The sequence below is a fragment of the Pinus tabuliformis genome, chromosome 9, assembly GCF_031772625.1.
Source record: "Pinus tabuliformis cultivar Carrire ecotype Pingquan chromosome 9, CPIR1, whole genome shotgun sequence".
In the NCBI taxonomy this organism is placed as follows: domain Eukaryota; kingdom Viridiplantae; phylum Streptophyta; class Pinopsida; order Pinales; family Pinaceae; genus Pinus; species Pinus tabuliformis.
The window spans coordinates 474,152,444-474,179,164 of NC_142307.1; the positions used below are offsets into that span (position 1 = coordinate 474,152,444).

Below are 26,721 nucleotides of genomic sequence, written 5' to 3' on the forward strand. Positions count from 1 at the left end.
AAAATTATTAGAGTGCCTTTGATAGAAGGCCACCTTCGTCCATGTGCTCATGCTTAGTGGGTGAGAAGCATATGGCTGATGCAAGTGGCGGAGATATATGGCATATCATCAGCAAGTGGTGGCTGTCAGGGGCTGCTATCTATGTGGCTGACCGACTGGCTTTCAAGAGTATGAGAAATGTTTTTCTTCTATAGGGGTACCCATTTTGGTGGGTAACAACCAGCATGTGCCATGTTACTATTGGGAGGTGATGATGGTTGTTATAACGGATTTATTCTCCTAATTGGAGTGGTAGCAGTGAGTCTTCCCATTTTGCATTTGTTTCTGGTGTGGTATGTCGAGACAATGCACTTGCTCATAGCTCTGCATGGGATGCCAACAGATTTCGTAAAGGACTTGGGAAATGTCTCTCTTTTTTCTTCGAATGACCACCTAGAGCCACACATACATAAGCATCCATTTTCTAAAGTACCTCTTGAGTGATAACATTGTTTGACTGCTCATGCCCATCCTAGTTTCCTGCACATCGTACTCAAATTTGAAGTACTCTACCTAGTGATTTAGTTAGGAATGGATTGCTAGATTGCTTACCATTTAGAGCCCTTTATGGGGTTTCGGCTTTGAGAATAACATGGCTAGTAGAGGAGGTTTTAAGTGAGGTATGAACCTTAGCTAGATGCCATTATGGTCCTAACCCTAAAGGAGATTAGAGCTGCTATAGGACTTCTGCAATTTCCTGTGTATGTTAAATGAGATGCTAGTTCCAGCAGAGTACAAGGTGTAGTTCGTGTAAAGTATGACCAAGTAAAGCTATACTGAGATGCCATGACAGGCTCAATCCTAGGTGAGAACAGACTGGATGACATTATCGAAAGGTATTAGATGGCCCATACTTGTAGCTTTTTGTTGATATTATTCCATGGGGGGTTTGTTGTCTGATGCTAAAGTCTGGTATACCCTAGCTGCACAACATTATGACTGACTATATTGTTATTATTGTTAGGTTCGTGCTTTATACTTTATGAGGTGATTTTTTCTGCTCTTATTACTCTTCGATTTAGTGTGGTGATGTCTGATGCAGTTCATGCTATTATTTTGACCTGCATGTACTCGACAGTCTCACTAATTGATTTTGGTCGTTTCTGGAGAACTGTAGTAGATATTATTTCTTTTCTTGTTTGCTATATTTCTAGTGTTATTTATATTGTCCATGCAGGTACATTTCACAGCCCACTGGACATCTTCCTCTGAAAAGCTTTTGGGTGCAATATATTTATGAAATCAGTTTTCTATTTAGTATATAGTTATAGAAAATTTTTAGTGTATGGTATACTCTCCAAACTGTTGATGTAAAGGTGGCCCAATTTTTTTCCTTGTGATTACTGAAGCTTTTCACAATATTGCAATGCAGAAATTACAAGTTTTTGCCATTTTCTTTTACCAACTTCAGAGGAGCAAACAGCACGCACAGCTGCAGTAGCACGTGTTTCAGAAGTCATCAAATCTATATGGCCTAGCTGCCAAGTATGTATCTCATTTGAATGGAAGACTGGGGGACGATAACATGCATTAGGAAGTAACTTGGATGTTGGTGTGCCTTTTCTTACTGAATAAGAATTTGCATGTCATTGCTATACAAAATATATTATGTTATAGGGAAGGTTGGGGTATTCTTGAAAAGGCATGACAGTGTGACATATTTGCAGGTTAAAGTATTTGGTTCATTTGAGACAGGGCTTTATTTACCTTCCAGTGATGTTGATGTAAGTATCACGATTTTCATTTGATGTATTTTTATAGAAGTTACATGTTTCTCATTATTTCTGTGATAACTGCATAAATGAAGGAAGATTGCTTGTGTGGTTCAGACAGTGGCAATGCCTTATTCTTGCCTCAGAATAGTGTCTTGCCAAAGTAGGTCTGGTTGTCTCTCATGCTTTTATTGTCTCATTTTTGTTAACATAACGGAAAACAAGCAGTTCGTAATCAGGGGTGTAAGAACCAATGTTATCAGGACCAAACTAGTCGACCCCAAAAACCAGAACCTGGAAAGAATCCAACACAAGCAACAAAACCTGTTGACCAAAAGTTAGATGGAATATTCAAATTTTGATTACAAAATTACATCTTTGTGCACATTTATTGTCCATGTGAATTCAATCCATTAGGTCCCAAATATGCAATGTTTTCTCATATATATAGCATTTTATGAGTGAATATATTAAAATGGTACATAGTGCAATACATATCTGAACCAAAATACAATAACATTGAGGATCCAATTGGCTTGCAGAGTCCAAAAACAATCACACTATAGTCTACAATCAAATCAATCTACACAATAAGTCAAATCTAGATCCTATATATTCTCTGCATAGGTGTTCTTGGCATCTGGACTCATTGCTTTTGAAGGTCTGACACTAATGTCCATATCTTGTGGTGGTGGAAGTGGCTGCCATTCAGCCAGGATAAGTCTATTCACAGTGGAACGGGGCATCATTAAATCAAAATTACATTTTAGGGTAATTGTAATGTTTTAGTTTTTTTGTGTTTAATTTTGTTTTTTCGGAGGGAGGAGGCACACCAGTACAAAACAAGTCAAACTGGCCAGTTCTGGTTGGTTGTCTTGAACTGGCTGATTATTCCTGGTTCAGATTGGTTGAGGACTTTGTTTTGCATTGGTTCATACTAAAACTGGCCAATTCCAGTCTGGGAGGCTGGTTTTGATTGGAAACCTCACAAAACCTGTCCTACTGGCCGATTTTACCAGTTCTAGTTTGGTTCTGATAACATTTATTGAAATGAACATGCAGGCGCTGAGCTTCTAATGGTTTACATACCATGATATCATTTCTGAATTTGGAATGGTAGATGATAGATATTGTCCATAATCACAAGGTATGCTAAAAAAACACGGGAGAGGTTAAACAATATTAAGTGTTAATATGACCATATAGACTATGAATATTTTCAATCTTTTAGGCCATGAAGTTTGACTTTCCTCTTTGTGATCTATTCTAATTCACAATGCTAATGCTGTATATTAATTTGATGCCAATGCAAAGTGTTACCCACCACCTGTGGGTGACCTCTATAGGAGAATTTTTCTCTTAGATTTGTCTTCAGCCGGCAGCCAACAGCCCCTAGCAGCCATCAGATAGCTCGATGTGCTATTATTCTCCGCCACCTGAGCCAACCATTGTGTGCCCTCGCTCATTTGTTATGATCGTATGTTTGAAGGTGGGTCATCCAACCCCAAAGGTATGATTTTTCATTATGTACTTGGGTGTTTATGCTTGCTTTTCTTGGGCACATTTGGGCATGGATTGGTGGGGGGATTCAGAGGAAAGAATGGGCTTGACTGTACTCCTGTTCCCTTGACTCAACTTGGGGGTTAATCTTGTATCCTAGTCTCGTGGATCTCCTCTATTGGCTACTAGCTTTAGGAGTGGCACTACATGGGAAATCTTGATTTTGGTTGTGTGGACCTGCTTCTCGATACCATATATCTCACTCCCCTTTGCTCATTACAACACCTTTCACAGTTTTCCCCATTTGGGTCCACATATGTTTATTGGGTCCACAAGGTGTTAGCCTCCCCTTTCCCGTTGTCCACACCTTGGGTCAGGCTTGGAAGGATGCCCCAGAGGTTGATGCAACTAAAAAGAAAGATAAAAGCATAATATGGCCACATACAATAGAAAATGTACCACAGAATGCAAAAGATAACTGGGAAAAAAGAATCTAGTGCGTGGGCAAAAGCCAAACATGAGATCTACCCCCTATCATTATGGGTATCACCCTAGTTCTTGGGGCCCCTATGAGTGCCCCTCCCGCATCATAAAGGAACTCAGGATTGTCCCAACCCTTGGTGGGCAATGAACTTCCCCACTTTAAGAGAGTTTTCACTGCTATATCTTACGAATCATGCTCTCATCCCCTGGAGCCCTGAGCAGTAAAAGGAAGAAATTTAAATAAAAGGAAAAAGACATATGAAGAAGGGTGGAAAAACAAAGGCCGGGGTAACTCATGTAACATGATTGCTCCCTCCTACATTCATACACCCAATGTGTGGGCTTCCTTCATCATAGCTACCCTTGTACCATGGCATGTGCCTTGGAGCCTTCCTTCTTTCCCCTACTCCGTTCCATCATTATTTCACATGACACTTGCCATTTGATGGATGTACCATGGACTTGTCACTCCCTTAGAAGTTGAAACCACCTAATGGAGTCCTTCATTAACCTCTCTTGTCGAGCAAGGTAACACCTGTACTTGTTTAAAGCCCATTTGGATTGGCATGCCACTATAAAGTATCCACTTTTTCCCTTGATTAGGAAGCTTATTTACTCAATTGCACTAATGATTTAATTGTACTAGAAGGTGAGGAGACACATTGGATCTTATACAGGATTGCAGGTGGGTCCTCATCTTAGACTTGGAAGGTCATAATGGTACTTGTAGGGTGAGTGTTGAGAGCTATGGGCCTTTGACATTGTAGAGCATTAATTGCCACACCATGGCCTTCTCCAGTGCCACCACATTGCTTGGTCGTGCCCCAGCCATACAAAGATAAAGATGATGATGCACTTGGACCATGTTACCCAACACTTGGTAGTTGATCTAGGGCTCAGAGGAAGTTTTGTCTCACCCGGAGAGACATGGGAGGGCATGTGTCATCATCTAGCCCTCATTGATGGAGCATTGACTTGTTATTGAGCCACTTGGAGACCCATGAGACCATTGCTTGTGCCCCGTAGCCACTTTGGTCACAACATGATGTTTTGCTTGGAAATCAAGGGGCCACCCCCTTGATCATCATTCATGGAGCCCTCTTCTTCATCATGGCACATTGAGGACTCATCTTGGCCTTCCAACGACCCTTCCCACTCCATTTTGCACTATTTCGACCCTCTTGGAATGGATAATTATTCACTTTATTAGCTAGTTGGTGGGCTTGTCACCAAAGACATGATATTTTACACTTTAAAATATTATTAAGGGCTTAATTAGGCTAAATCAAACTTGAGGAGGCTCATATAAATAAGAGAGACCTCATTTGATTGGATCATCATCACATTCTTGGATCATCTCTTCTTGAGAATTTCGCATATCTTCTTGGTTGTCTATTGGAGATTCCTTGATGCATTTCGATGTTTTTGGAGCTGAAATTTTCATCTATCTTGGAGCCATCTTCTTGTTCTTTGGTTGGATATACCTCTTGTGATCTTGTAAGTGCTAGATTTTATTGAAAATCCCTTCTACTAATGTGTGAAATTGTTGCAATTGATGGAATGTTCTTGTGCCCTAATTTTTGTTGAATATCATTGAAAAGTTCCTTTGATTGACAATTCTACATGTTACTCATTGTATGGCAAGTAGATGAACGTTACTAGTGGATAGGAATTAAGTTTTCTTCCTTGAAAAGTCATAGAACTTGGATAGGTAAATGTTGAAAGTTGTATGCTAGGGCATCATTTTTCAACCTCCTTGAAGACAATTTCGGCCAAAGTTTCGAAGCACATAGACTCCATAACCCAAGAGTAAGGCACTAATCCAAGGAAAATCGGTGATCACCTTAATTTTTCCACTCTTTTTCACCCTCCAAACTTTTTCGGCCCTTTCCCTGGACAACCTGCTAGGGCTTGATGCAAATTGCACTAGAGAAGAGTGTTGGAAATACTGAGAGGGTGTGAATCAATATTTCTTATCAATCAGTATTTTATTAATCTTTTCAGAGCATTAGTTATTCTTCAATAGTATTCAAAACAGTAAATAGAGTAAACAATGAACACAAGAAATTTTAGGCGGAAAACCCCATCTGGGTCGAAAACGACCGAATGCTTTTCTAATAAGTTCTTTAAATCTTCAACCCCAACTAAAAAAAAACTACAACTCCCTAGAACTCTAGAAAAACATTCTTCTCCAGCACTCACTGGAAGGACGCCTCAATGCCCTAAAGTTTTATCAGCAATCAGCTGAATGGATGCACCAACACCCTAGCAAGCACCAACTTGCCCTAACACCACCCTACCACCCTGAAGTGTTTTCAGTCACCCACCTGAAGGTGACTTCAACCATCTCCCTAGCACCACCCTACCACCTTAGAAAGACAAAAATTAAATACAAAAATTGTGGACTCTTGTACTAGGGACAATGGCCCACTTACAATGATATATAATGCTTTTTGTTTTGATTGACTACTCAACTACCCTTGACTCAAGACACCCTAGGACCAAAATACTTGTCTCAACTACAGACCAAACCCTTGTCCCAAAAATAAAATTGACTTCTTTAACTCTTGTACAATAGTACAAACTCTTTACAATGTTTACAAGACTTGACAACTGCTGTACAAACTGTCCTTGATGCTGATGATGAATCTTGCTGTAGGAAGTGGTCAAGGATGATAAACTGCTCTGCTTGTTTGTTCTTGATATTGCTGCAAGTGATACTGCACCTTGATGCTCTGCTTCACTGCTTGTGATAGTAAGCCTTGCCTTCAATGAAAGAACTGCTCTTCCACGCTGCCCTTGAAATCACTGCTCTGTCCTTGATATTAAACGTTCTCTAGCTGTTAATCAAATACTGTAATATTCACTGCATGGAGAAACTTCAATTCTGGGTCTGAACGATATATGCTGTAGGTGTCTGTACCTGCAAGAGAAAATATCCATGAATCCCAATTCCCCAAAGAAAGACAATAAATAAACCCAAAACAAAAGTTCTTACCTTCACTTGCAAAAGAGAGATATCAAATGGATCCTATAGACATATGTTAGTGCAAAAAATATGTAATCTTGAGTGACAATAAAATTAAAAGCCAAATCTAATCAAGAGCTAATGATAACTATCTCAAGAAATCGGTCTTTTTGTTGCCCTAGGTGACTAGTTGATTGAGTGCTACAACTCTATCCTTGTAGACAAATAGAATAAAAATGGGTCTCTAATTTTATGCCCTAGATCAGAGCTGTAGACTGCTATAAGACCTATTCAAACACTCAATAGGACACCTAAGCGATTCCCAAAACAAAATGAAAGAAAATATCTTTTAGCTATTTGTAATTAGGCCTATACATGTACCTAACATAACAACCAAGCAATTCCCATAGTTGCAAAAGGAATCAATAAAACACTCAAATGAAAACTTATCAAAAACTTACCTGATATATGATCTTTTCACCTGCAATACAAGCCAAACTTCAACACAAAAAATATCGTGATACTGTGACCCAAACTGAAGTGTCCGAGACCCGAAGGTTGTATAAAAGATACTGGTTTGAGACTTCCAGAAAAACCACAGACTTGAGCCTTGGAATGCCGAGTTTGAAGTTGCTCTTTAATGCTAGTCTGAATCCTAAAACACAGGCCTGAACTCGCGCTCCCTAGTTAGTGAATGCCAAAATTCTGTGGCTGTTTCTCAATCTCAAAACTACAGGTCTGAGTACTTTTGTATCTTCACACAATGATCTGCAATGGACCATTCCCAAAGGTACCAAAAGAGACCAAAAATATTGCCCTAATCCTTCGCTGCGCTTGAAATAAATGACTGCACCAAAACAGTACCTAAAACTAGCCCTAACCCTTCTGTGATTTCAATGTTAGAAGCTCAGGGAGGCCGAAAATTTCAGAGAACTTTCTCACAGGATCATTCATTCCAATACTTATTTTATGGAGATGCATTATACCTACTTTTATAGGCTTGGAGAGGGCTTCTAATTGACCATGGAGGAGACATTAGGGGTTCCAAAAATAGAGGTTGGAGGAGGGCTGTTCTATTACCAAAGATTAATCTTAAGCCTAAATTAAAGAGGCCATTAGCCTTGTTGGGAGGAATTGCAGTAATTTAATGTATGTAATATGCTTCTAATGGGAGCAAGATGCATGTGATGCCTTTCATAAGTCAATTGCTCCATAAAACAAGATTAAGAACCCTCACTCTTAATGTTAATGACCAATAACCAATGAGAGTATGCCATTTCACCACCCCTTGGGGTTTTAGCCCACTAATGGGGGTCTCCAACTTCAAGCTTGAATATCTCTCAAACCATGATGAACTACGTGGTGTGCCACATACCACCAGAAACATCTCGTTGAGGAGAATCTATCTGGAAGGATCCTAACACAAGATTCCATGAATTGCCACGTCATATTGAGTGATGAAAGGCGGGGCAACACCTGGTGTTGCTTGGGTTAACATCAATGACAACCATTTATCAACAAAGAACTCTTGCTAAGCCACTTGGACAACCTTCTATGCTGATGTTTCCTCTAGCTCTGCTCCAAATTTGAGACAATTCCCACAGTCGGATTATGAGAAAACTCAAACCCTACATGCAATCTTGAAAATCACCTTGAATTTCTTGGTGAAGGGTCTTCTTGAGGGTCTTTGCACATAAAGCTCAAAGGAAGTTAATCATTTTGACCCTTTCATTGCCCAAGCTTGATCTAGCGTGCACCTAGGAGGTTTTCCTCCAATGATAAACATAAACCCTAGACCTTGTGTGGACCCAATGTAGGTCTCTCTTAATAACAAAAGCCCACTTGAAGGTATATGATTATCTCACAAAGCTACTTGAGAGGTTCTATATCATATTGAAGGTCTTGACCTTAGGCATACTCATTGTTGCTGACAATCCCTAAACTCTAGCTCTAGTCCTTCCATGTTAAATTTGGACAACTAGGTCCAAACTCCATGTTCTGATGCTCAGATTAAGAGGCTAATATTTTTGTTGGATTCCTCTTTCTGAGAGGTGTAAATCCATATAAAAATAGTCTTAATCCGATGAGCAGAACTTATATTGTGAATTTATTATTCTTAATAAATTATATGTGCAAGGTCAGCCAGTTTTGTAATGTAGGCTCACATGCCCAACAGATGTGTCACACACCTCGTTGATGGATATATATACAGGTAAAGTTGGAGAGAATTTGATGATAACACAACTCACATGCTAGGGTTTCTGCTGCTAGGGTTTCGCAGAAGTTTGACCAGCGTTGAGGGTTGTTGTGACACATGCTGGTTAGAGGGATCTTGTGACACATCTGGGCTGGCTGACCAAAGGAGACTTTGCTGGTTGAAGCATCCTGTTGACCGCCGAAACGAACACACACATTTTTCTTGTTTCTGATTTGTCTTCTGTAAGATCTGCTTATATGTTCTATCTGCATTTTGCTTAACTACTTGTATGATTGCTGTGAGAAAAGTGAAATTGCTCTTAGCATAGAACATCTACAAAACTTTACATGGTATCAGAGCTGAGGTGAAGACAAACTCTATCTATAGCAATCAATCCATCGATCTTCACTCTCTGATCTCGGCATAAAAGACAAGAGGACGTGCGAATAAGGCTGGAGAATGCGCATGTCTTATGCGCATAAAGCCAAGGTAACTTCGTAGGTTCAGGCTTGGTTTTATGGTTGCGCAGTGGAGGGACGAAAGGTCTGTTGAAGATTAAGATGTGGGCAGTTGTTGGTACATATAAATGCGCAGATTTATCTGGGGTAACAGCGCAGAAGTTTATATCCGAACAACGAACTGTCGTGGTCGTTGGGAAACTGTTCATAAGTGCCGGCTTACGGTATAAGCGCAAGGGTTGCGCAGACTATCCGTGACATAACCTTGTGAACAGAGGTGGATAAATACGACGTAGGGACACGCGGCGTTAAGAACAGTTTATTGTTGCGGATAAGACTGTTTTATAGTCTCGGATGCGGGCAAATTATAGCTGCGGTTGTGGCGGTTATAACTTCGGTTAAAGACAGGAGTTTGCATGCATGAACGCGCAGAGGTATATGTGAACGGTGGGTCGTCGAAGCAAGAGATCGGTGAACTGCTGTGGAGCCGTCACGTGGACAGGCCAGAGGGCTGCTACGTAGACCAAGATATATAATTTACACAGGTTTACGGGTGCTGGTGTGTTCGGACAACCACACGGGATTTTATAAGTCCACGGGTTATTGGTTGACAGATCTACAGTTGAATGGTTGCCGGTAGACACGTGGACAAGAACAGAATCGTTGACACACGCGTGGACAGTTATATATATATACGCAGGTTTACATATATATATATACGTTGGTACGTTGGAGCAAACAGCAACACGTGGACAGTTATATATATACGTTGAGACGTTTGAAGCAAACAACGAAGGAGATAACGCGGGTTTGCTGAGATAACACGTGGACAGGTTATAGCCTCGGTTGTGGACAGATTATAGCCTTGGTTGTAGACTGGTTTATGACAGTCTTATACACAGTTTGGTGCAGGTTTATGTAAGCGTCTCGGTGGGTACCCGCTTACATAGAAAGCTGCAGTTTTGATGTATTATTATTAAGGCCTCTCGTGCCTTGTTGTATTGGTTATGAGTATGGCCGTGTGTTAGCCGGCATACTCATGTACATGTATTATTGAAAAGAAGTTTGAAGGCTGTATAGTGGGCTGTCGTAGAAGCCACAGAAAGCCCTAACCAGGGCTGAAATTTCAGGGTCCTGTGCATTGGTCAAAATGTAGTTGTGGACAGAAATATGACGTCTATCACAGGTATGTGCTTGTCTTTTATAATGATGAATTTGCCAGATACTATGGTCCAGATTAGACAGTTTGCAATTCTGGTATAATGGGCTGTAAGAAGATGCTTGGTAAAGCTCCAAGTATAGTCCCTTGAGAAGGACAACAAGGGCTGTTAGAAGGTAGATGATTTGGAGTCTTAAAAATGGATATATGGAAGAGCTTAAGGGTAGTCAAGTGGGCTTATTATCAGACCCCATCTTCTGTACGTATGACAATGAAATATGACAATATGACAGAGTTTTTGACAGTGATCTTCTGCACTCATTGTAGTGTCACTTACTCTTATAACAGTTATGCATAGCAGTGATATTGTTCTCTTGACAAATGGAGATGATATATGGAAGAGATATTTGTTCCTATGACAATAATGTTTGGGCAGCGACTTTAGTGATATTTGGACAATGTTTCTTGATGTATGGAAGTGATTCTTGTATGACAGTGATTTATATGGCTGTGATGTGACAATGATATATAGGACAGCATGATGATGATGCATAGGCAGCATTATAAGATCATGAACATGAAGGGCTGCCTGATTTTGGAAATAATCATAAAGGTGTATGTAAGGGCTGAAGGAAAACATACAAGGGGACCTTTCCCCTCAACTGTCACAAAGACATCTGAGATATTGCAACTGGTCCATTCTGATCTTTCTGGTATGTTGCCTGTAACATCCCTGGGGGGATGTTCTTACTATATGACATTTATTGATGACTTCTCTCGCAAAACCTGGATATACTTCTTGAAAAAGAAGGATGAGGCTTTCATGTGGTTCCGTACCTTCAAAGCCTTGGTGGAAAATATGACCGGAAAGAAGATCAAGATTTTGAGGACTGACAATGGCACTGAATATGAGTCAAATGAGTTCAAAGATTTTTGCAGAGAAGCTGGCATTAAGAGGGAGACTACCACTGCACTCTCTCCACGTGTTTGGGTTTTGTGGACAGAGAGATCTAGAGGAGAATCCGCAGTTCTAAAGAGGCCCTTACTCGCTAAGAATAGGAGCCCTAAATCTGCAGTATATTGGGCCCTAAATCTCTGTTTTATTGGGTGCAGGTAAGGGCATTTCCAGTGAAGGAAGAGGGGACGTTTAGGTCACTCCTATCACTGTTTTGGAGTGAAAATTAACCAGCAGAAAGGCCTCAATAAAGGAGACAAAATTCTGGGTTGATTTGAATATTATGTGCGGGCTGGAAACTCTGTTTCAGCAGGCCGTGGGTACAGGAAGCCACCTGTGGTAGGCCGCAGGCCCTTACCCCACTGAAAAGGCATTGCGTGGGACTGTTTTGGGGCTAGATTGAGCCCTAATCAACAGTGTGGATGCAGAGGACTTATACAAGGGTAGCACGTAGTTTTTGAAGGCTGTTTGGTGACTTGGTTAAGGGCTGTTGCAGCATATGGATGCCCTAACCAGTCACAATTAGGAGCAGCAGCGAAAACAGATTGGAACAACAATTTATGCCTTGTGTTGGGTCAAGGAATTTGATCAGTTTTGGATCAGATGGTTGGGCAACCTGTGGGAGCAAATTTGGAGGCTTGATTGGGTGATCGTAAGCCTCAATTAGTGCAGATCTGACTGTGTTGTAGTGTTGCAACGTGATGATGCAAAGGCAGCATGGGTAGCATGCAGCGTGATGATGCATAGACAGCAAAGAAGATATGAATCTCCACTAGGAGTATATTACAATGAAAAGACCAGATCTGTCATTCTTGTTGATTTGGGGTAGCAATGTGATGCTGTATAATGAGAGCAACATTACAGTCATTGAGGTGCAGATCCATGATGATTGAGAATTGACTATGACGATATATTTGCACCTGTGGCTCGATATACCACCATCCGATCCATCATAACCCTTGCTGCTATGCAAGGATGGAGTCTTCATCAGATGGATGTCAAGACCGCTTTTCTGCATGGTGCAATAAAGGAAGAGGTGTATGTAGAACAACCTCTGGGATTTGAAGTTCAAGATCGAGACACTTATGTCTGCAGGTTGAAGAAAGCCCTCTATGGGTTAAAGCAAGCACCCAGAGCTTGGTATGAGAGGATGGATAGTTACTTGATGAAGCTGGGCTTCACTCGAAGCAATGCTGATCCAAACCTTTACTTTAAGGTTATGAAAGGAAAGCCTCTCATTCTAGTGCTGTATGTGGACGACCTCTTCCTGACAGGTGGTGACCCTCTCATTCATCAATGTAAGAGGGAGCTTGCTGCTGAGTCCGAGATGAAAGACCTAGGACTGATGCACTATTTCCTAGGCCTAGAGGTCTGGCAGAGACCTGGAGAGATTTTCCTTTCTCAAGGAAAGTATATTGTGAAGCTTCTGGAAAGATTTGGGATGGTGGACTGTAAGTCCGTGTCGACACCAATGGAACTCAACTTTAAGAAGTTGAGTGGCAGCGCTGCAGGGCCTATCTTGGCCAATCCTACTGAGTATCGTCAACTCATAGGAGCTTTGATGTTCTTAGTGAACACCCGTCTGGACATATGTTTTGCAGTGAATACTTTGAGCCAACAGATGGTTGAGCCTCATCATTTTCACTGGGTTGGTGCCAAGAATCTTTTGAGATATCTTCGGGGCACGATAAACCATGGGCTGAGATACACTGCCGGGAGTGTGATACTCCGGGATATACTGATGCCGATTGGGCTGGCAGTGTGGTGGATCGTAAGAGCACATCTGGATGCTGTTTCAATCTTGGTTCTGCTTCGATCTCATGGATGAGCAGGAAGCAGAAGTCGGTGGCCGAATACATTGCTGCTAGTATGGCCTGTTGTGAAACAGTTTGGTTGAGGAAGCTCTTTAGTGAGCTGTTCCAACATGTGCTAGATACCACTGTAATACTCTGTGATAATCAGAGTGGGATTCATATGACTGAGAATCCTGTGTTCCACGACCGATCCAAGCATATTGATATCAGGTACCACTTTATCCGGGATATGGTACAGCGAGGCGCCGTAAGGCTCGATCATATAGGAACTGATGAGCAGGTCGCGGATACTCTCACTAAGCCCCTGGGGAAGGTCAAGTTCCTAACCTTCCGTGAGAGTCTTGGTGTCGTGGAAAGACCCTATGATGTGGGTCCTGTTGGATGATGAGCTCTGGGAGCTCTGGGGGGCTTTGGGGATAGCTTCTCGAAGCTATAAGCACTCATAATGCTTCTGCCCCACCCTTGTGATTATTGAGCTGGTTCGCCACTCATTTAATCTGTGCCCCGTATGCATCCTACCCATTGAGTTCAGGGCTCATGGGAAGTACCTCTCATTTGGCCAATGAGGTGTGGAAAAGCTAGAGACTATTAGCAAAGACTGATGGACGCATCAGAGATTGCCGTACTCTCTATCTAGGATGGCATGGTCCAACCACTTGATCTGGGATCAAGATTTGTGAGGTCTGGGACCTCTGGACTGATTATGTCAGTCGGGGAATGATGTCTTTGTGACTGACCCACTTCTGTTCTGAAATAAAGAAGCCAGCAAAGCAAGTTTCGGCCGGATGACTCACGATGTTGATTGCACTAATAAATGGAGTTCTCCCTAGTTGAGAGGGAGTGTTAAATTTGGACAACTAGGTCCAAACTCCATGTTCTGATGCTCAGATTAAGAGGCTAATATTTTTGTTGGATTCCTCTTTCTGAGAGGTGTAAAATCCATATAAAAATAGTCTTAATCCGATGAGCAGAACTTATATTGTGAATTTATTATTCTTAATAAATTATATGTGCAAGGTCAGCCAGTTTTGTAATGTAGGCTCACATGCCCAACAGATGTGTCACACACCCTCATTGATGGATATATATACAGGTAAAGTTGGAGAGAATTTGATGATAACACAACTCACATGCTAGGGTTTCTGCTGCTAGGGTTTCGCAGAAGTTTGACCAGCGTTGAGGGTTGTTGTGACACATGCTGGTTAGAGGGATCTTGTGACACATCTGGGCTGGCTGACCAAAGGAGACTTTGCTGGTTGAAGCATCCTGTTGACCGCCGAAACGAACACACACATTTTTCTTGTTTCTGATTTGTCTTCTGTAAGATCTGCTTATATGTTCTATCTGCATTTTGCTTAACTACTTGTATGATTGCTGTGAGAAAAGTGAAATTGCTCTTAGCATAGAACATCTACAAAACTTTACATTCCACCTTAGCTCTTTCTTGGAGAGCAATTAAGGTTCATTGGAGCAAATGAGCCTCATATTGAGCTTCTCCTTTGAATGGGCCTTGTAAATCACATTGCACCTAGTTGTTGATCCTACCATTATTAGTGATTTCCTTGATACCGAGACTCCTCCCATCGGTGAAAGTCCGTAAAGAGTAGGGGACACTGATTGAGGTGATAATGGGTCTTTGTTCCATTGCTGTCATTTGGTCTAGTAGTTGTCCCTTAGGCACCCCTCCTAGGACCTTTGCTAGATTCTGTGGCAACACAAAGCACAATATATATTGTCTTTTTCCCCTTATTAATTTTTGCAGTATTTTGTGTGCATGTTATTATATATCTAATGTTCCCGAGAAATTAATTACTCAAGAGAAGAAGTAACCTATCGATCCCCGTAGGCTATAGTCTTTGATAAAGGGGAAAACGCCAAAGTACCCAATGTTTGGGCAGGTTTTGGGGCAGTTGGGCAAAGAAACCCAAAGTTGGGGTTTTGAGTAAGCTTTACTCAATCAATTAAGGAGACAATTCCCTCGAGAAAATCTATAAATACAAGAGGGTAGAAATCATTTGAATCATCATTAGATTGGATCCTTATCTTTGTTTTTCTTGAGCCTAAGGCTTTGAGGGTTTTAAGACCCCTTTTCTCCTATCAATTTTGATGGTGAAAGATTGCACCCTAATTGATAAATTCCTTCATTTTTCTTGATGTTGTTTTGGCACAGGGACTTAATTGTTTTGAAGGCACAATGAAAAAATTGGGGAAAATCTGAGACCAAACTACCTTCTATTTTTTTGTTCTGGCACAACCAAGAGACTTTCTTCTGAAGAATTAAACTCTACAAGGGTAGTTTGTACACTGAATCCCAATGGAAAAGGATACTCTCTCTCTGTGGTATATTCACGGATTTTGAGGCATCTAGACAACCGCATGCACTAAGGCAATTTTTTGAGGATCAACCGCAACTATATTTGTGAATTAAACCCGTATCAACAGGGTCTCTGAGATTGATCGAGGCAATGACCCTGTGCAAGTCATTGCAGTGTAAATTACGATTTTTTGGGCAATAGATTTTTCTGGAAAGTCAACCGCCAATCCAAATTTTGTCACCAGGGGACAACGACCACCTTTTTGGCATACATCGACGTAATTTGTTGATTATAGGGCACAAATAACGAAATTAACAAAGCACGCAGAAAATGATGTGGGATTGAATGAATAATATTTAGTGTTGCACAACGACAATTTGACCATAATTCGTGGCCCATTGATTGGTGACACTGTGGGCAATCTGCATATACTTGTAGCCACATCATCCTGGGACGGATCCATGACATTCTCAGCTAATCGAGATGAGGCATCCCTGGCAAGACTTGTTACAAAAATTTATCAAAGATTCTGAGTAGATCGGGGACTTTGGAGTGCAAATTATTTCTTTTTTGGACAAATCCGAAGTTCCGGAAGGGAGTCGATACTTGTACAAGATTATGGTTGCACAGTCTGAGATTTTTGTCTTTGAGTTTCTAAAGACAAAACAAAGGCAAGAAATAAACACGGTTTGGTGATACTTTAGGAAATTAGTCCAGTCAAAAGCTCGCATAGGGTTTCTACTACACTTGGATAGTTTGATGTTACTGGTTAGGGCACTTTTGTGTTGTTGAATTCACTTTGATTTATTGGAATTATATTGTGGAACTGGATTCATACTATTTGGTGGATTTGTTGAATAATATATTCACTGATTGGCCTACTGAATTTTTATTTGAAGTGTATTGAGCTCAACTAGAAATATGTTGAAACCCTAGTTCCCTAAGGAATTCTAGGGTAAAATTACCCTAGCTCATCACATTATATGAATGCTTTCTAGAGTGAGAGGTGAGCGCCTAAAATCTGTCGTTTTCTACATTCCATTTGCTCCTCATGCATGCAAGTGTTCTCATTTTATGTATTTCGAAAGATCTAACTTTTTGAATGGACTGCTTTTAAAATAACCACACTATTTGGAAGACTGAGGGCTTCAAGATAATAAAGGCCCAGGTATATCTATCCAAGGTGTTTGGGTCTTTTCATGGATCTCTTTGGGAGTGTTGTGGCTCTACAAATTATTGAAGTCATAAGCATTGGTAGGTACGTAGTATGTACTATTTCTTGTCACTGTACAACCATGTCATATATAGAAGACAAATTGTTATCTTGTTATACAACGTTCTCATTCTAAGGAGGGAATTGGTGATATATCTTGTATGCTTTAATACATTGAGGGGATATGACCCAACAACAAACCTCCCATTAAATTAAAACTCACATGGTCCTAGCTCGCTAATTAGCCTTATACTTTATGCTGTAGGTCTATTTGCAACCTATATAATTTTCCCTTTTATGAGTTCCCATATTTTATTTATTTTTACGAATAATATTCATCCTTCCTTACGTTGTCCCATTCTTGCTTTTAATGTGCTTCGTCAAGATAAATAGGCTCATAATAAAACTCTAGTCATTGAAGCAATGTTTACATGATGTGAAGCTGATTGTTGCAACCTCCTTCATTTCCTACCTTATACACTAGTTTAACATTGGTATTGTAACTTTTAATCCATCATTTTTTGCAGATATCATGCTGACATTTTTGGTCTTTGGAGATGTTTTGGCTCTAGTAGTTTTGTTGTTATTTGTGTCCTCATCATCACCTGGTTTGGGATTAATTTTATGTTTATGACTTGGACTGCTTTAAACTGCAATGTTTTAATGTTATCTTTGTCTTCTACAAGCTACAATACATTGTTCTGATTTGGTTCTTCTCGCCTATGATCTCTTCATCATAGCCTATAAAAAGGCTCTTTTTACCCTTTATGTTCTAGCTTATTGCTTTTTATCTTTTTGCACATGCATCTCAAGCAAATATTTTGAGATTACTTGTGGCTTTCAGTGACCCCATGCTATTTTTGATGTGATCTACAGTGTTTGTTGGATTTTTGTTGAATATAAAGCATTGCAGTATTAATCCTCCATTCCGCAGGTCTTTTGAGAGATTTTTTCCTTTTGAGTATGCTTCTTGTTATAGAGCTAGCAGAGTCTTATGGTTGTAACATAAGCTTAGAGATGTTGTGTTGGGATTTAAATAAAGTGACTGAAGTGATATAATTAAGTCATGCCTTTACAATTACATAAAGGTGGTTGCCACCAACTTGTGCCCTTTTCACGAGACATCATTTTTGATATACCTAATTGTTACATGCTGAAAAATATATCAAGTTTGTGAGCTGATTCCTCCACTTTTTCCACTCTGAAAGCATCAATATAGATGAGAAATAATATAATGATCCAATCTAGATCATTAGGTGTCATCATTTTTGATACAGCTAATTGTTACATGCTGAAAAATATATCAAGTTTGTGAGCTGATTCCTCCACTTTTTCCACTCCGAAAGCATCATTATGGATGAGAAATAATATAATGATCCAATCCAGATCATTAGGTGTCTTTAATGTGAGGTAGTTAAGTCATATGGGTAGCATTTGTACTTCATGAACCAAATAGAAGGGAATCACCATTATTGTATCGAATGATTCCATTAATGAAATATTCAATTCATAATCTCCCTTCTCCCTCTTGATAATATTTCTTGCCAAAGTCATATGTTTTAGAGGATTTACATTGTATAATCATATCTTCCTTGTTTACCTCTCTTCCTATTTCTTGGAATTGATCTCTAATGTCTTTCAAATTCAGTAAATGCTCTGAAATTGTCTCCCCTTTCTTCATTTGTGTTGAAAACATGTTTTTAAGGTAATAAGCCCTACCTTCATTTATGAAGTTTTGTGCATCTCCCATTGCTGCTTTTGTACTGTGCATGCATCATTTACAACGTGCACCTGAGAAATAATATTGTGTGTTGAAAATGGTTCTTATTGATGTCAAAGGCTGTGCAAATGAAGAGGAAATGACATAGTCAAATAACATATTCTGAGACCTTTCCAATGTTGTATGGCACTCTCTCTAATTCCATAGGAATGAGGATAAATGAAATATTTTGTCAAGATGACCCAACCAAAGTACAAGCAGACTCCATTTGGATATCCTATCTTTGAAGGCATTTTTATTCCAATTATCTAGTTCTAATGGGAGCATAGGATATATGGTTGGAAAGGTTATTCAAAGACATTTCCAATGATATATGGCACACTTTCTAACTCCTCATGGTTGAGGAGAAATGGATTTTTGAATATTCACTACACATTCTGCCAATTGCACTAGTCGACCCTAATCCAACATCCAAACACATAAATAGGCATGAGAAGGACCATTTCTAACCACTCAACTCAAACATTCGGTTATGTGTTTAGGAGAGCGAAGGAGCAAGTTCAAAATTCACACCTCATGAGCCGAGAAAAAGTGAAGCTGAATTGAAATAGCTTTCGGTGGAAGGGTTTTGGCACATCTTTTGGCATTGTTCTTGGGAAGGGTTTTTGGTTTGTTTGAAGTCTATTTTTTGTAGGTTGAGTATAGGTGTCTTTGGAGGCCAAGTAGGCCGAGTTCTGGTTAGGAGAAGGCCGAGCTTCAGCGCTGTATTGAGGGCCGAATTTTGTCCCTGGAGAGGCCAAGTTTCAGGTTTGTCTTAAGGCCGAGTTGTAGTTTTGATTTGAGGGTCGAGTTCTGTCCTTGTGAATGTTGTGTTTCAGGACTGAGTATTGCTCTTTGAAGGCTGAGTTTTAGGGATGAGTTCTGCTATTTGAAGATCTAGTTTAGGCCTGGTTTGAAGGCCAAGTCCTAGTGTCTTGAAGGCTAAGTTCAGGCCTGATTTGAAGTCCAAGTTCTAGTGTATTAAAGGCAAAGTTCAGGTTGGAACTTGCAATTACTGTAAGTTGGTGCTTACTGAGGATTGATGTTCTCATATTCTTGACAAGTTGGACCCTGCAATTTTTGTAAGTTGGTGCTTACAGAGGATTGGTGTCCTCAAATGTGATTGTAATAAATTAAAGTTAGTTTCCAAAGTATTTCTTCTTCAATTATGGTTTGCACCTTAATTTTTGTGTTCATACATTGTGGATGATTGATTATGTGATGTGAATTTAGTTTCAAGATTAACTAAGTGAAAATTGTCAAAAGTAACGAAACACTGATACAACCCACCTCTCTGTGTTTCCAACATCGTGGACATATTGATGAGCATTTATGCTTCTCTATTCTTGTTCCATGACTGCTTTACTTCAATGGTCCTTCATAGTTCACATTTGGTGCAATCATTACTTTCTCGCGATCACCCTCAACAATAGTTTTAAAACTCGAACTTGAACTTCGATGCAACCTCCTATAAACTTGGGTTTTGACTTGGACTTGGTAGACTCAGATGCAATGACTAAATTTTCAACTGGGATCAACTTGGATTGTTTGGGCCGGTTTGGGCCAGTTTGGTTTGACTTGGCCATCTATCAACTTGGGTTTCTCTCGGACTTGGTTGACTCAGGTTTATATTCAGATTTAAGTTGACTTGAATTCAATGACTCAATTTTCAACTCATATCAACTTTGATTGTTCGGGCTAGTTTGGTACCAAATCGCCCCCCCGAGCCGAGTTGAAGTTCAAGTTGACTTGGTGGCCTATCAACTCAACTGGTTTGACTGGTTCTGAGTTGAAACAATTTGAGACTTGAGTTTCAGAAGTATGCTCTCAACAAGAACTTGTATTGAAATGTAACAAACCGCCCCACCAGAGCTGAGTTGAATGCCAAGTGAACTCGGTGGCTTATCAACTTTGCCAATTTGACTAGTTTCGAGTCGAAACAGTCTGAGTTTAAAGCAATGCTCTCAAAAGGCACTTGTACTGAAATATCGTGAGCATCTAGTACTTCCATCTGTTGAAATTGTGTCCATTGAATTTTTGCTTGGGATGAAACATAAAATTTGTGGGAGTATTCATCTTCTTTGTTAAAAGAAAAATTGCGAAGCATAAAAAGCTTCAACTTGGAAATAATTACCTCCATTGTGTTGAACTCCCACACATCATTGATTTATTTATGGCATTGTTTTGTGATGCAAAATTCCACTTATGAATTAGTGTTGTGAAAATCACGATAAAATTGCAACGAATTTTTCCCTGAAACGATTTAATTGGCTAATTAAATTGACGATTTTTTGGAAAAATTTGCGATCCGACCCAAAAATTCGTGGGCTTGCAGAACAACGATTTTAAAAGGTTAAATTGGTATTTTTTGTTTCATTTTGCAATTAGAGGGCAAGGGTGAGAGCTAAGGAGGAGAAGAACTAATCTACAAGGGCGAAAGAAGAGAAAACTGAGGGAATTTAGGATCCCAAGCAAAGAAATTTTGAATTTGGACCGAGTTTCTTCAACAAGGCATGGATTTTAGGCATGGAAAATTTTAGGGGCTAATGTTTGCCCAGTGGGCTAATTTTCCATGATTTTTCCACAAAAAAGATTCGCTAATTTCCAATTTTGTAAAAGACGATTCGCCCAAATTTTAGAATATAAAATTAATTTACCTTAAAAATCGCCAACATTATATAGAGGTTATATATAAAATCATTATAAATTTGAATAATTTTACATTTATATCAATAAAGATTTTATAGTTTGCATATTAGGGATTCGTGAGATTCGCCAATGTTTCTAAACTTCAAGAAAATTTTCTATCCTTAAAATTTTCCTTGATTTTAGGTACGGGCATCAAATTTGGCCCTATTTTTTGTTTTCTTCTTGTTTTTCCTTGGGTTTCAGTCACCGATATATTTTCCATGATTTTTGCATGGGTTTGAGTGTGTTTTTTTGCCATTATTCTTGCATTTAGTGGAGAGGGTTTTTTTTGGTAAAAAATTCAAAATGTTGATTGTTAATTTATATGTTAAAATCCTTTTTGCACCCTAGGTTTTTTCCATGATTTTTGATTGGGTTTGAGTGTGTTTTTTTGCCATTATTGTTGCATTGAGTGGAGTTTTATTTTTTTAGTCAAAATTTAAAATTTTGATTGTTAATTTGATTTGTTTAACTTTAAATTTTTCTGAAGAGCTCAACAAACATGCCAAGAAAATTGGACCCTATGTGGGAATATGGTGAACTTGATGGGGGGTTTGATAGATCAAATTTGACTTGCAAGTTATGTCGGTAACATATGACATGGGGAGTATACCGATTGAAATTCCACTTTGCACAAGTTCTGGGACATGAAGTAGGACTTTGCTCAATACAATTTCATAAATCATCCATAGAGCCCTCAAATCATTGGAAGATATAGAGAACCAAATTGAATGAGGTAACTCTGAAGAATCAAATGGCAGGGGGTGGAGTGGTGGGAGGTGATTGTGAGATTAGTTCTTCTTCAGTATCAGTTTCTATAGTGAACCCCTCAACTGCGTCATCATTTTTTTGTTCTCGGAACCACACTTGGTGGACAACCATCTATCAGGTTAGCTCTTAAGAAAAAGGAGAAGGAAGAAGCTGACAAACTGCTGGGTAGGTGTCTTTTATGGAGTGATGTTCCCTTCAACATTACCAAGAACAATCCATTTTACCAGCTCGCGTTGATGCTGTTGTTATTGTTGGTTTGGGGTACAAAGCCCCTTCGTATGATGACTTCAGAGGGCATATTCTTCAAAATGGAAAGGTCGAATACACTTCAAGATTGGAGGAGTTCAGGGCATCATGTGTATAGACAAGATGCACTGTGATATCAGATGGTTGCACTGATCAAAAGGGTAGAACCCTTATTAACTTTGTTTAATTGTGCCAAGGTGGCAATGTTTATGAAATCTGTTGATGCATTTTCACATATCAAAGGTGCACAGTTATTATGTGAATTCTTGGACATGTTCATTCAGGAGGTGGGTCGACAACATGTTGTCCAGGTCATAACAGACAATGCTACAAATTATGTTGTTGCTGGCAGGATGCTTATGGAGAGGCATCCTAACTTATTTTGGATACCTTGTGCTGCACAATGCATTGACTTGATGTTGGAGGACATAGGAAAAGTTCATTTTGTCCAGCATATTGTTGAATCATCAAAAAACGTTACAAAATTAATATATAATCATGCATTTGTGCTTCATTTGATGAGAACATTCACCAATAACAAGGATTTGGTGTGGCTTGCTATTACACAATTTGCCACTAGTTTCATATCTCTTCAATCTCTTTTGAATTTTATGTTGGATGTGAAGAGAATGTTTCTTTCCAGAGGAGTGGCGTGCTTTGTCATTTAGCCGCAATCTAGAGGGAGGGGCCATATGCAGGGTAGTTTCATACTAGGAAAGCTTATGGGTGAGAGTGCAAGACGTGTGTAGCATTACTGAACCTTTGGTAAAGGTTGTTCAATTAGTTGATGGAGACAAGCCTGTAATGGTCTACTTGTATCAAGCCATGGATAGGGCCAAAGAATCCATTCACAACTATTATGATGATAAGGGGGATGAGGGGTTTGAGAAACAACAACTGATATGGAAAGTGATTGATGAGCGATGGAACAATACACTTTGTTCCATTTGTGTTGCAAGGATATACCTGAACCCCACATTTTCTTACTCCTGTGGTTTCATATTTGATGTTGAGGTCATGGATGGATTCTTCAATTGTGTTCAGAAGATGGTGTCATCTCCAATAGAACGTGCACAAATTTTTAAAGAAATGGAGATATACAGGATGGCAGGTGGCACATTTAGCTTTGAGATGGCTATCCATGATAGGACAACCAAAATACCAGGTAAGCTTTAGTTTGTTCCAATTTTCGATTTTCATTTTCTTTTCATAATTTGCTTCAACTTTTAGTTTTTTTCTTATGTCTCTTATTTGTTGTAAATTTGTGGTGGATAAACTATGGTGGCAGAGTACCCAATTTCCAAAAGCTTGCCATTCGAGTGCTTAGCCAAATAATAAAAAATTAATTTATTAGTTTTATAATTATTAATTTATAATTTATGACCCACGTACAGGTTCGATTCCCAGCGCCTTAATGACATGGGCTACGTCTACTAGAATCTCCGATTGTGGGTGAGGCAACTTGAGAGGATACCTGATGTGGAGGCCATCTCATTGGATGGGATTGACACAACTTCTGCATGGAGGGTTGAGGCCGAGAGGCTTTTCATGGAATCGACCCCTGATTGGCTAGAGGAGGTAGTGGAGGGGGTGGTAACTGCGTGGGAGGAGGAGGAGGAGCAACAGGAGGAGGTGACACCACCTACCATGGTCACCAGTAGAGGATGTGGTCTACCTCTTTTGGCTCCTAGTTCTTCAAATTCTAGATGACATCAGAGTCCAATGTCAGCCCCAGGGCCTTCCTCATCTAGAGGGAAAGCTATTACATTTTCTCGCAAGAGGGGCAGAGGAAACCATTAGTTACTTACTGGTTCATTTCATTGTATATGACTCATGATATGAGATACATTATTATATTTTTTGTTGATATTTTGAGGCTGAGTTAGGAGTCAGGACTTAGGATACATGACATGATTCATTGTTATGTGTGATGTAGGACTAGACATATTACACATCTTATATATTAGTTTTCTTTTCATATTTATGTGTCAATGCATTTATTTTAGGTTGTGGATGCTTTAGATCTATGAAACCGGATTCGTCCAAACCCCTGGACGAATCCCGAATCGGGCGAATCGGACACGATTCTGCCCTGACACGTGTCATGTTTCAATGACTCGTCGTGTCATATCCGGGTACGCCGTGTCATGAACGTGTCAAAAAAATGAAGAGCGTGTCACGATTTTTGGAACGATTTAGGGTTTCGGATTCGTTTTTCGGGGTTTAAGTTCGCTGTTTTCACACGCATTTGACCGCATTTGCAATTTGGAGCGAGTAACAGGCTGTATCTGGAGCGACTAACAGCGATTTGGAGCGAGTAACAGCGGCGGAGACCAAGGTTAGTTTGCTGAGCAACGCCATGATACATATATTCGTACCAACGATTCAGTGCTAATTCTCTTTATCCCGGGTCAAGTCGGACTCTTCTGTGCCTTTGTTTTTGGAAGAATACTTCGCTTGCACTTATATTCCCATGGCTCGCATTATAATTACAGTGGCACCGCTTCATTGTATAGCTTTGTCACGCTCACTGACATATTGCTGATATTTCTTGTTATATTCCTCTTATATTGCTACAGCAAGGCCATATCAGGGGTATGTACCGTCTCTGATATTAATTTAAATTGCTGTTTGGAAGTGTCTTTCAACATTTATTGGCGACTGTGTTTGTTTTGAATAAAATATAAGAAAGTGCACCTACAGCCATATGCATCCCAACTGTTTGACAAAATACCACATTGACAAGCCCAAGCAAAACTGAGAAAATTTAAGGGGATTTTGAGATATTCCTAGAGGTGTATCTTACAGTGGAGCATACCCAGGTATCTCTACACTTATATTAAACTCAAAGTTATATTGCTGTTGTTGCCTGTATCAGAGGACTGTACCATTTTCTGAGTGTTTATAAATTATATGTCACTGGTCTGAGCCTTTGTGGCATTGCTTGATTATATAGCTCTGTGGCATCGCTTGACTGTGGCATCAATTAATTATATAGCTCTGTTGCATCACTTGATTATATAGATTGATGGCATCATTGCTATATCCTAAGGTTTGTATTACAATTGACTGTTTTGCTTTATCTTCTTCCTTTTCTTTCATATCAGTCACTGTCAGCAAATGTTTGTTTCTTGAGCTGATCCCTGGTGGGTTTGCAGAAGCATTGAAATTTGAAGTTAGGTTCTCGTGCAAGTGGGTTCTAGTGGTTGAGCCTCCAGGGTTTGATCTCCTAATGTTTCCTACTTCATCATTTTGCTACAGCTGTCCTATTAGTTTCATAACAGTGAGAAAATCAAACTTAAATCAACATAAAAACCCCTCACATCTGCAATGTGCATAAATCTAATATGACAGTGGCATAACCTTATTATAATTTTCACTGTTTGTTTCAAAGTGCTCCAGTACAGCTCAGAAAGTACTGAAAATTTTCTAATTATTTGGCACACTTGGCACAGGGAAATTTCATTAGTAACTCATCACTACCCTATTGCACATGAGTCAGACCTTGGCCTGTCCTGGCAGTGTAGAAGTTTTGCTGTTTTCATTTTAAAATTTTTACAGCAGTTTGACTGTTTGTTCATTTTTTTTACAGGTTGAGGTAACATGGCTCAATCAACGGCAGGGGCAGCAAGGAAGGGCAAGAATGTCATGGGTAGAGATGCTCTTCCTCCCCCAATATCATCAGAGTCTGCTGCAAGTAATCTTGAGGGAAGAGGAGTTAAAGACAATGAAAAATATCCATTGTGGAAATATGTCGCAAGAGATGATGGGTCAAACAGCAAGGGAAAGGGAGGAGGCAATGTGCAATGGAAATGCAGCTTTTGTAACATTTCTTTCACAAGCACATATCACCGTGTGAGAGCACATTTGTTGGCTATACCTCGTAAGGGGATTGCAGCTTGTGAAGGTATTCCTAAACCAAAGAGAAAAGAATTGGTAAAGGAGGCCCATGTTGGTATGGAACATGTGGCACTGGCTTCAAAATCAAAAGCACCCAAGGGCAAGAATGAAGACCCCCTTCCATTTTTGAGGAAAGCCACCTCCAAATTTCCATTTGAGAGTTCTACTTCTACTGGGGGACAAGCATTAAAAAGAAGATCACTTGGTCCAATGGACAGGATTTTCCAAAAAGAGAGACGGGACGAGCTTGATCTCACCATTGCCTTCTTTTTCTATCAAAACTTCATATCATTTAATGTTGCACGTTCACCTTTATTTGTTGAGATGTGCCGAGCTCTAACTCAAGGGGCTCCAGCAGGGTATGTGCCTCCTGGGTCAGAGAAGCTGAGAACCACATTGTTGACGAAGGCAAAAAAAGAGGTGCAAAAAATGCTCGAGCCTATTAAGGCATCATGGCCAACATCTGGGGTTAGCATTGTTTCTGATGGATGGACAGATCCAGCACGACACCCAATCATCAACTTCATGGTGTCTTCCTTGAATG

General features: G+C 39.8%; 1 protein-coding gene across 1 annotated transcript in view; it reads left to right on the forward strand.

Moving 5' to 3' along the window:
* The window catches only part of LOC149149258 (uncharacterized), a gene marked incomplete at its 5' end in the record, with an annotated part of 437,403 nt that overhangs the window by 187,858 nt on the left and 222,824 nt on the right, over positions 1-26,721 (forward strand). The window contains 2 exons of the mRNA XM_089442431.1: positions 1,412-1,524; positions 1,707-1,763. Coding sequence (XP_089298557.1) covers positions 1,412-1,524; positions 1,707-1,763 — 170 coding nt within the window. The remainder of the gene's footprint in view (positions 1-1,411; positions 1,525-1,706; positions 1,764-26,721) is intronic.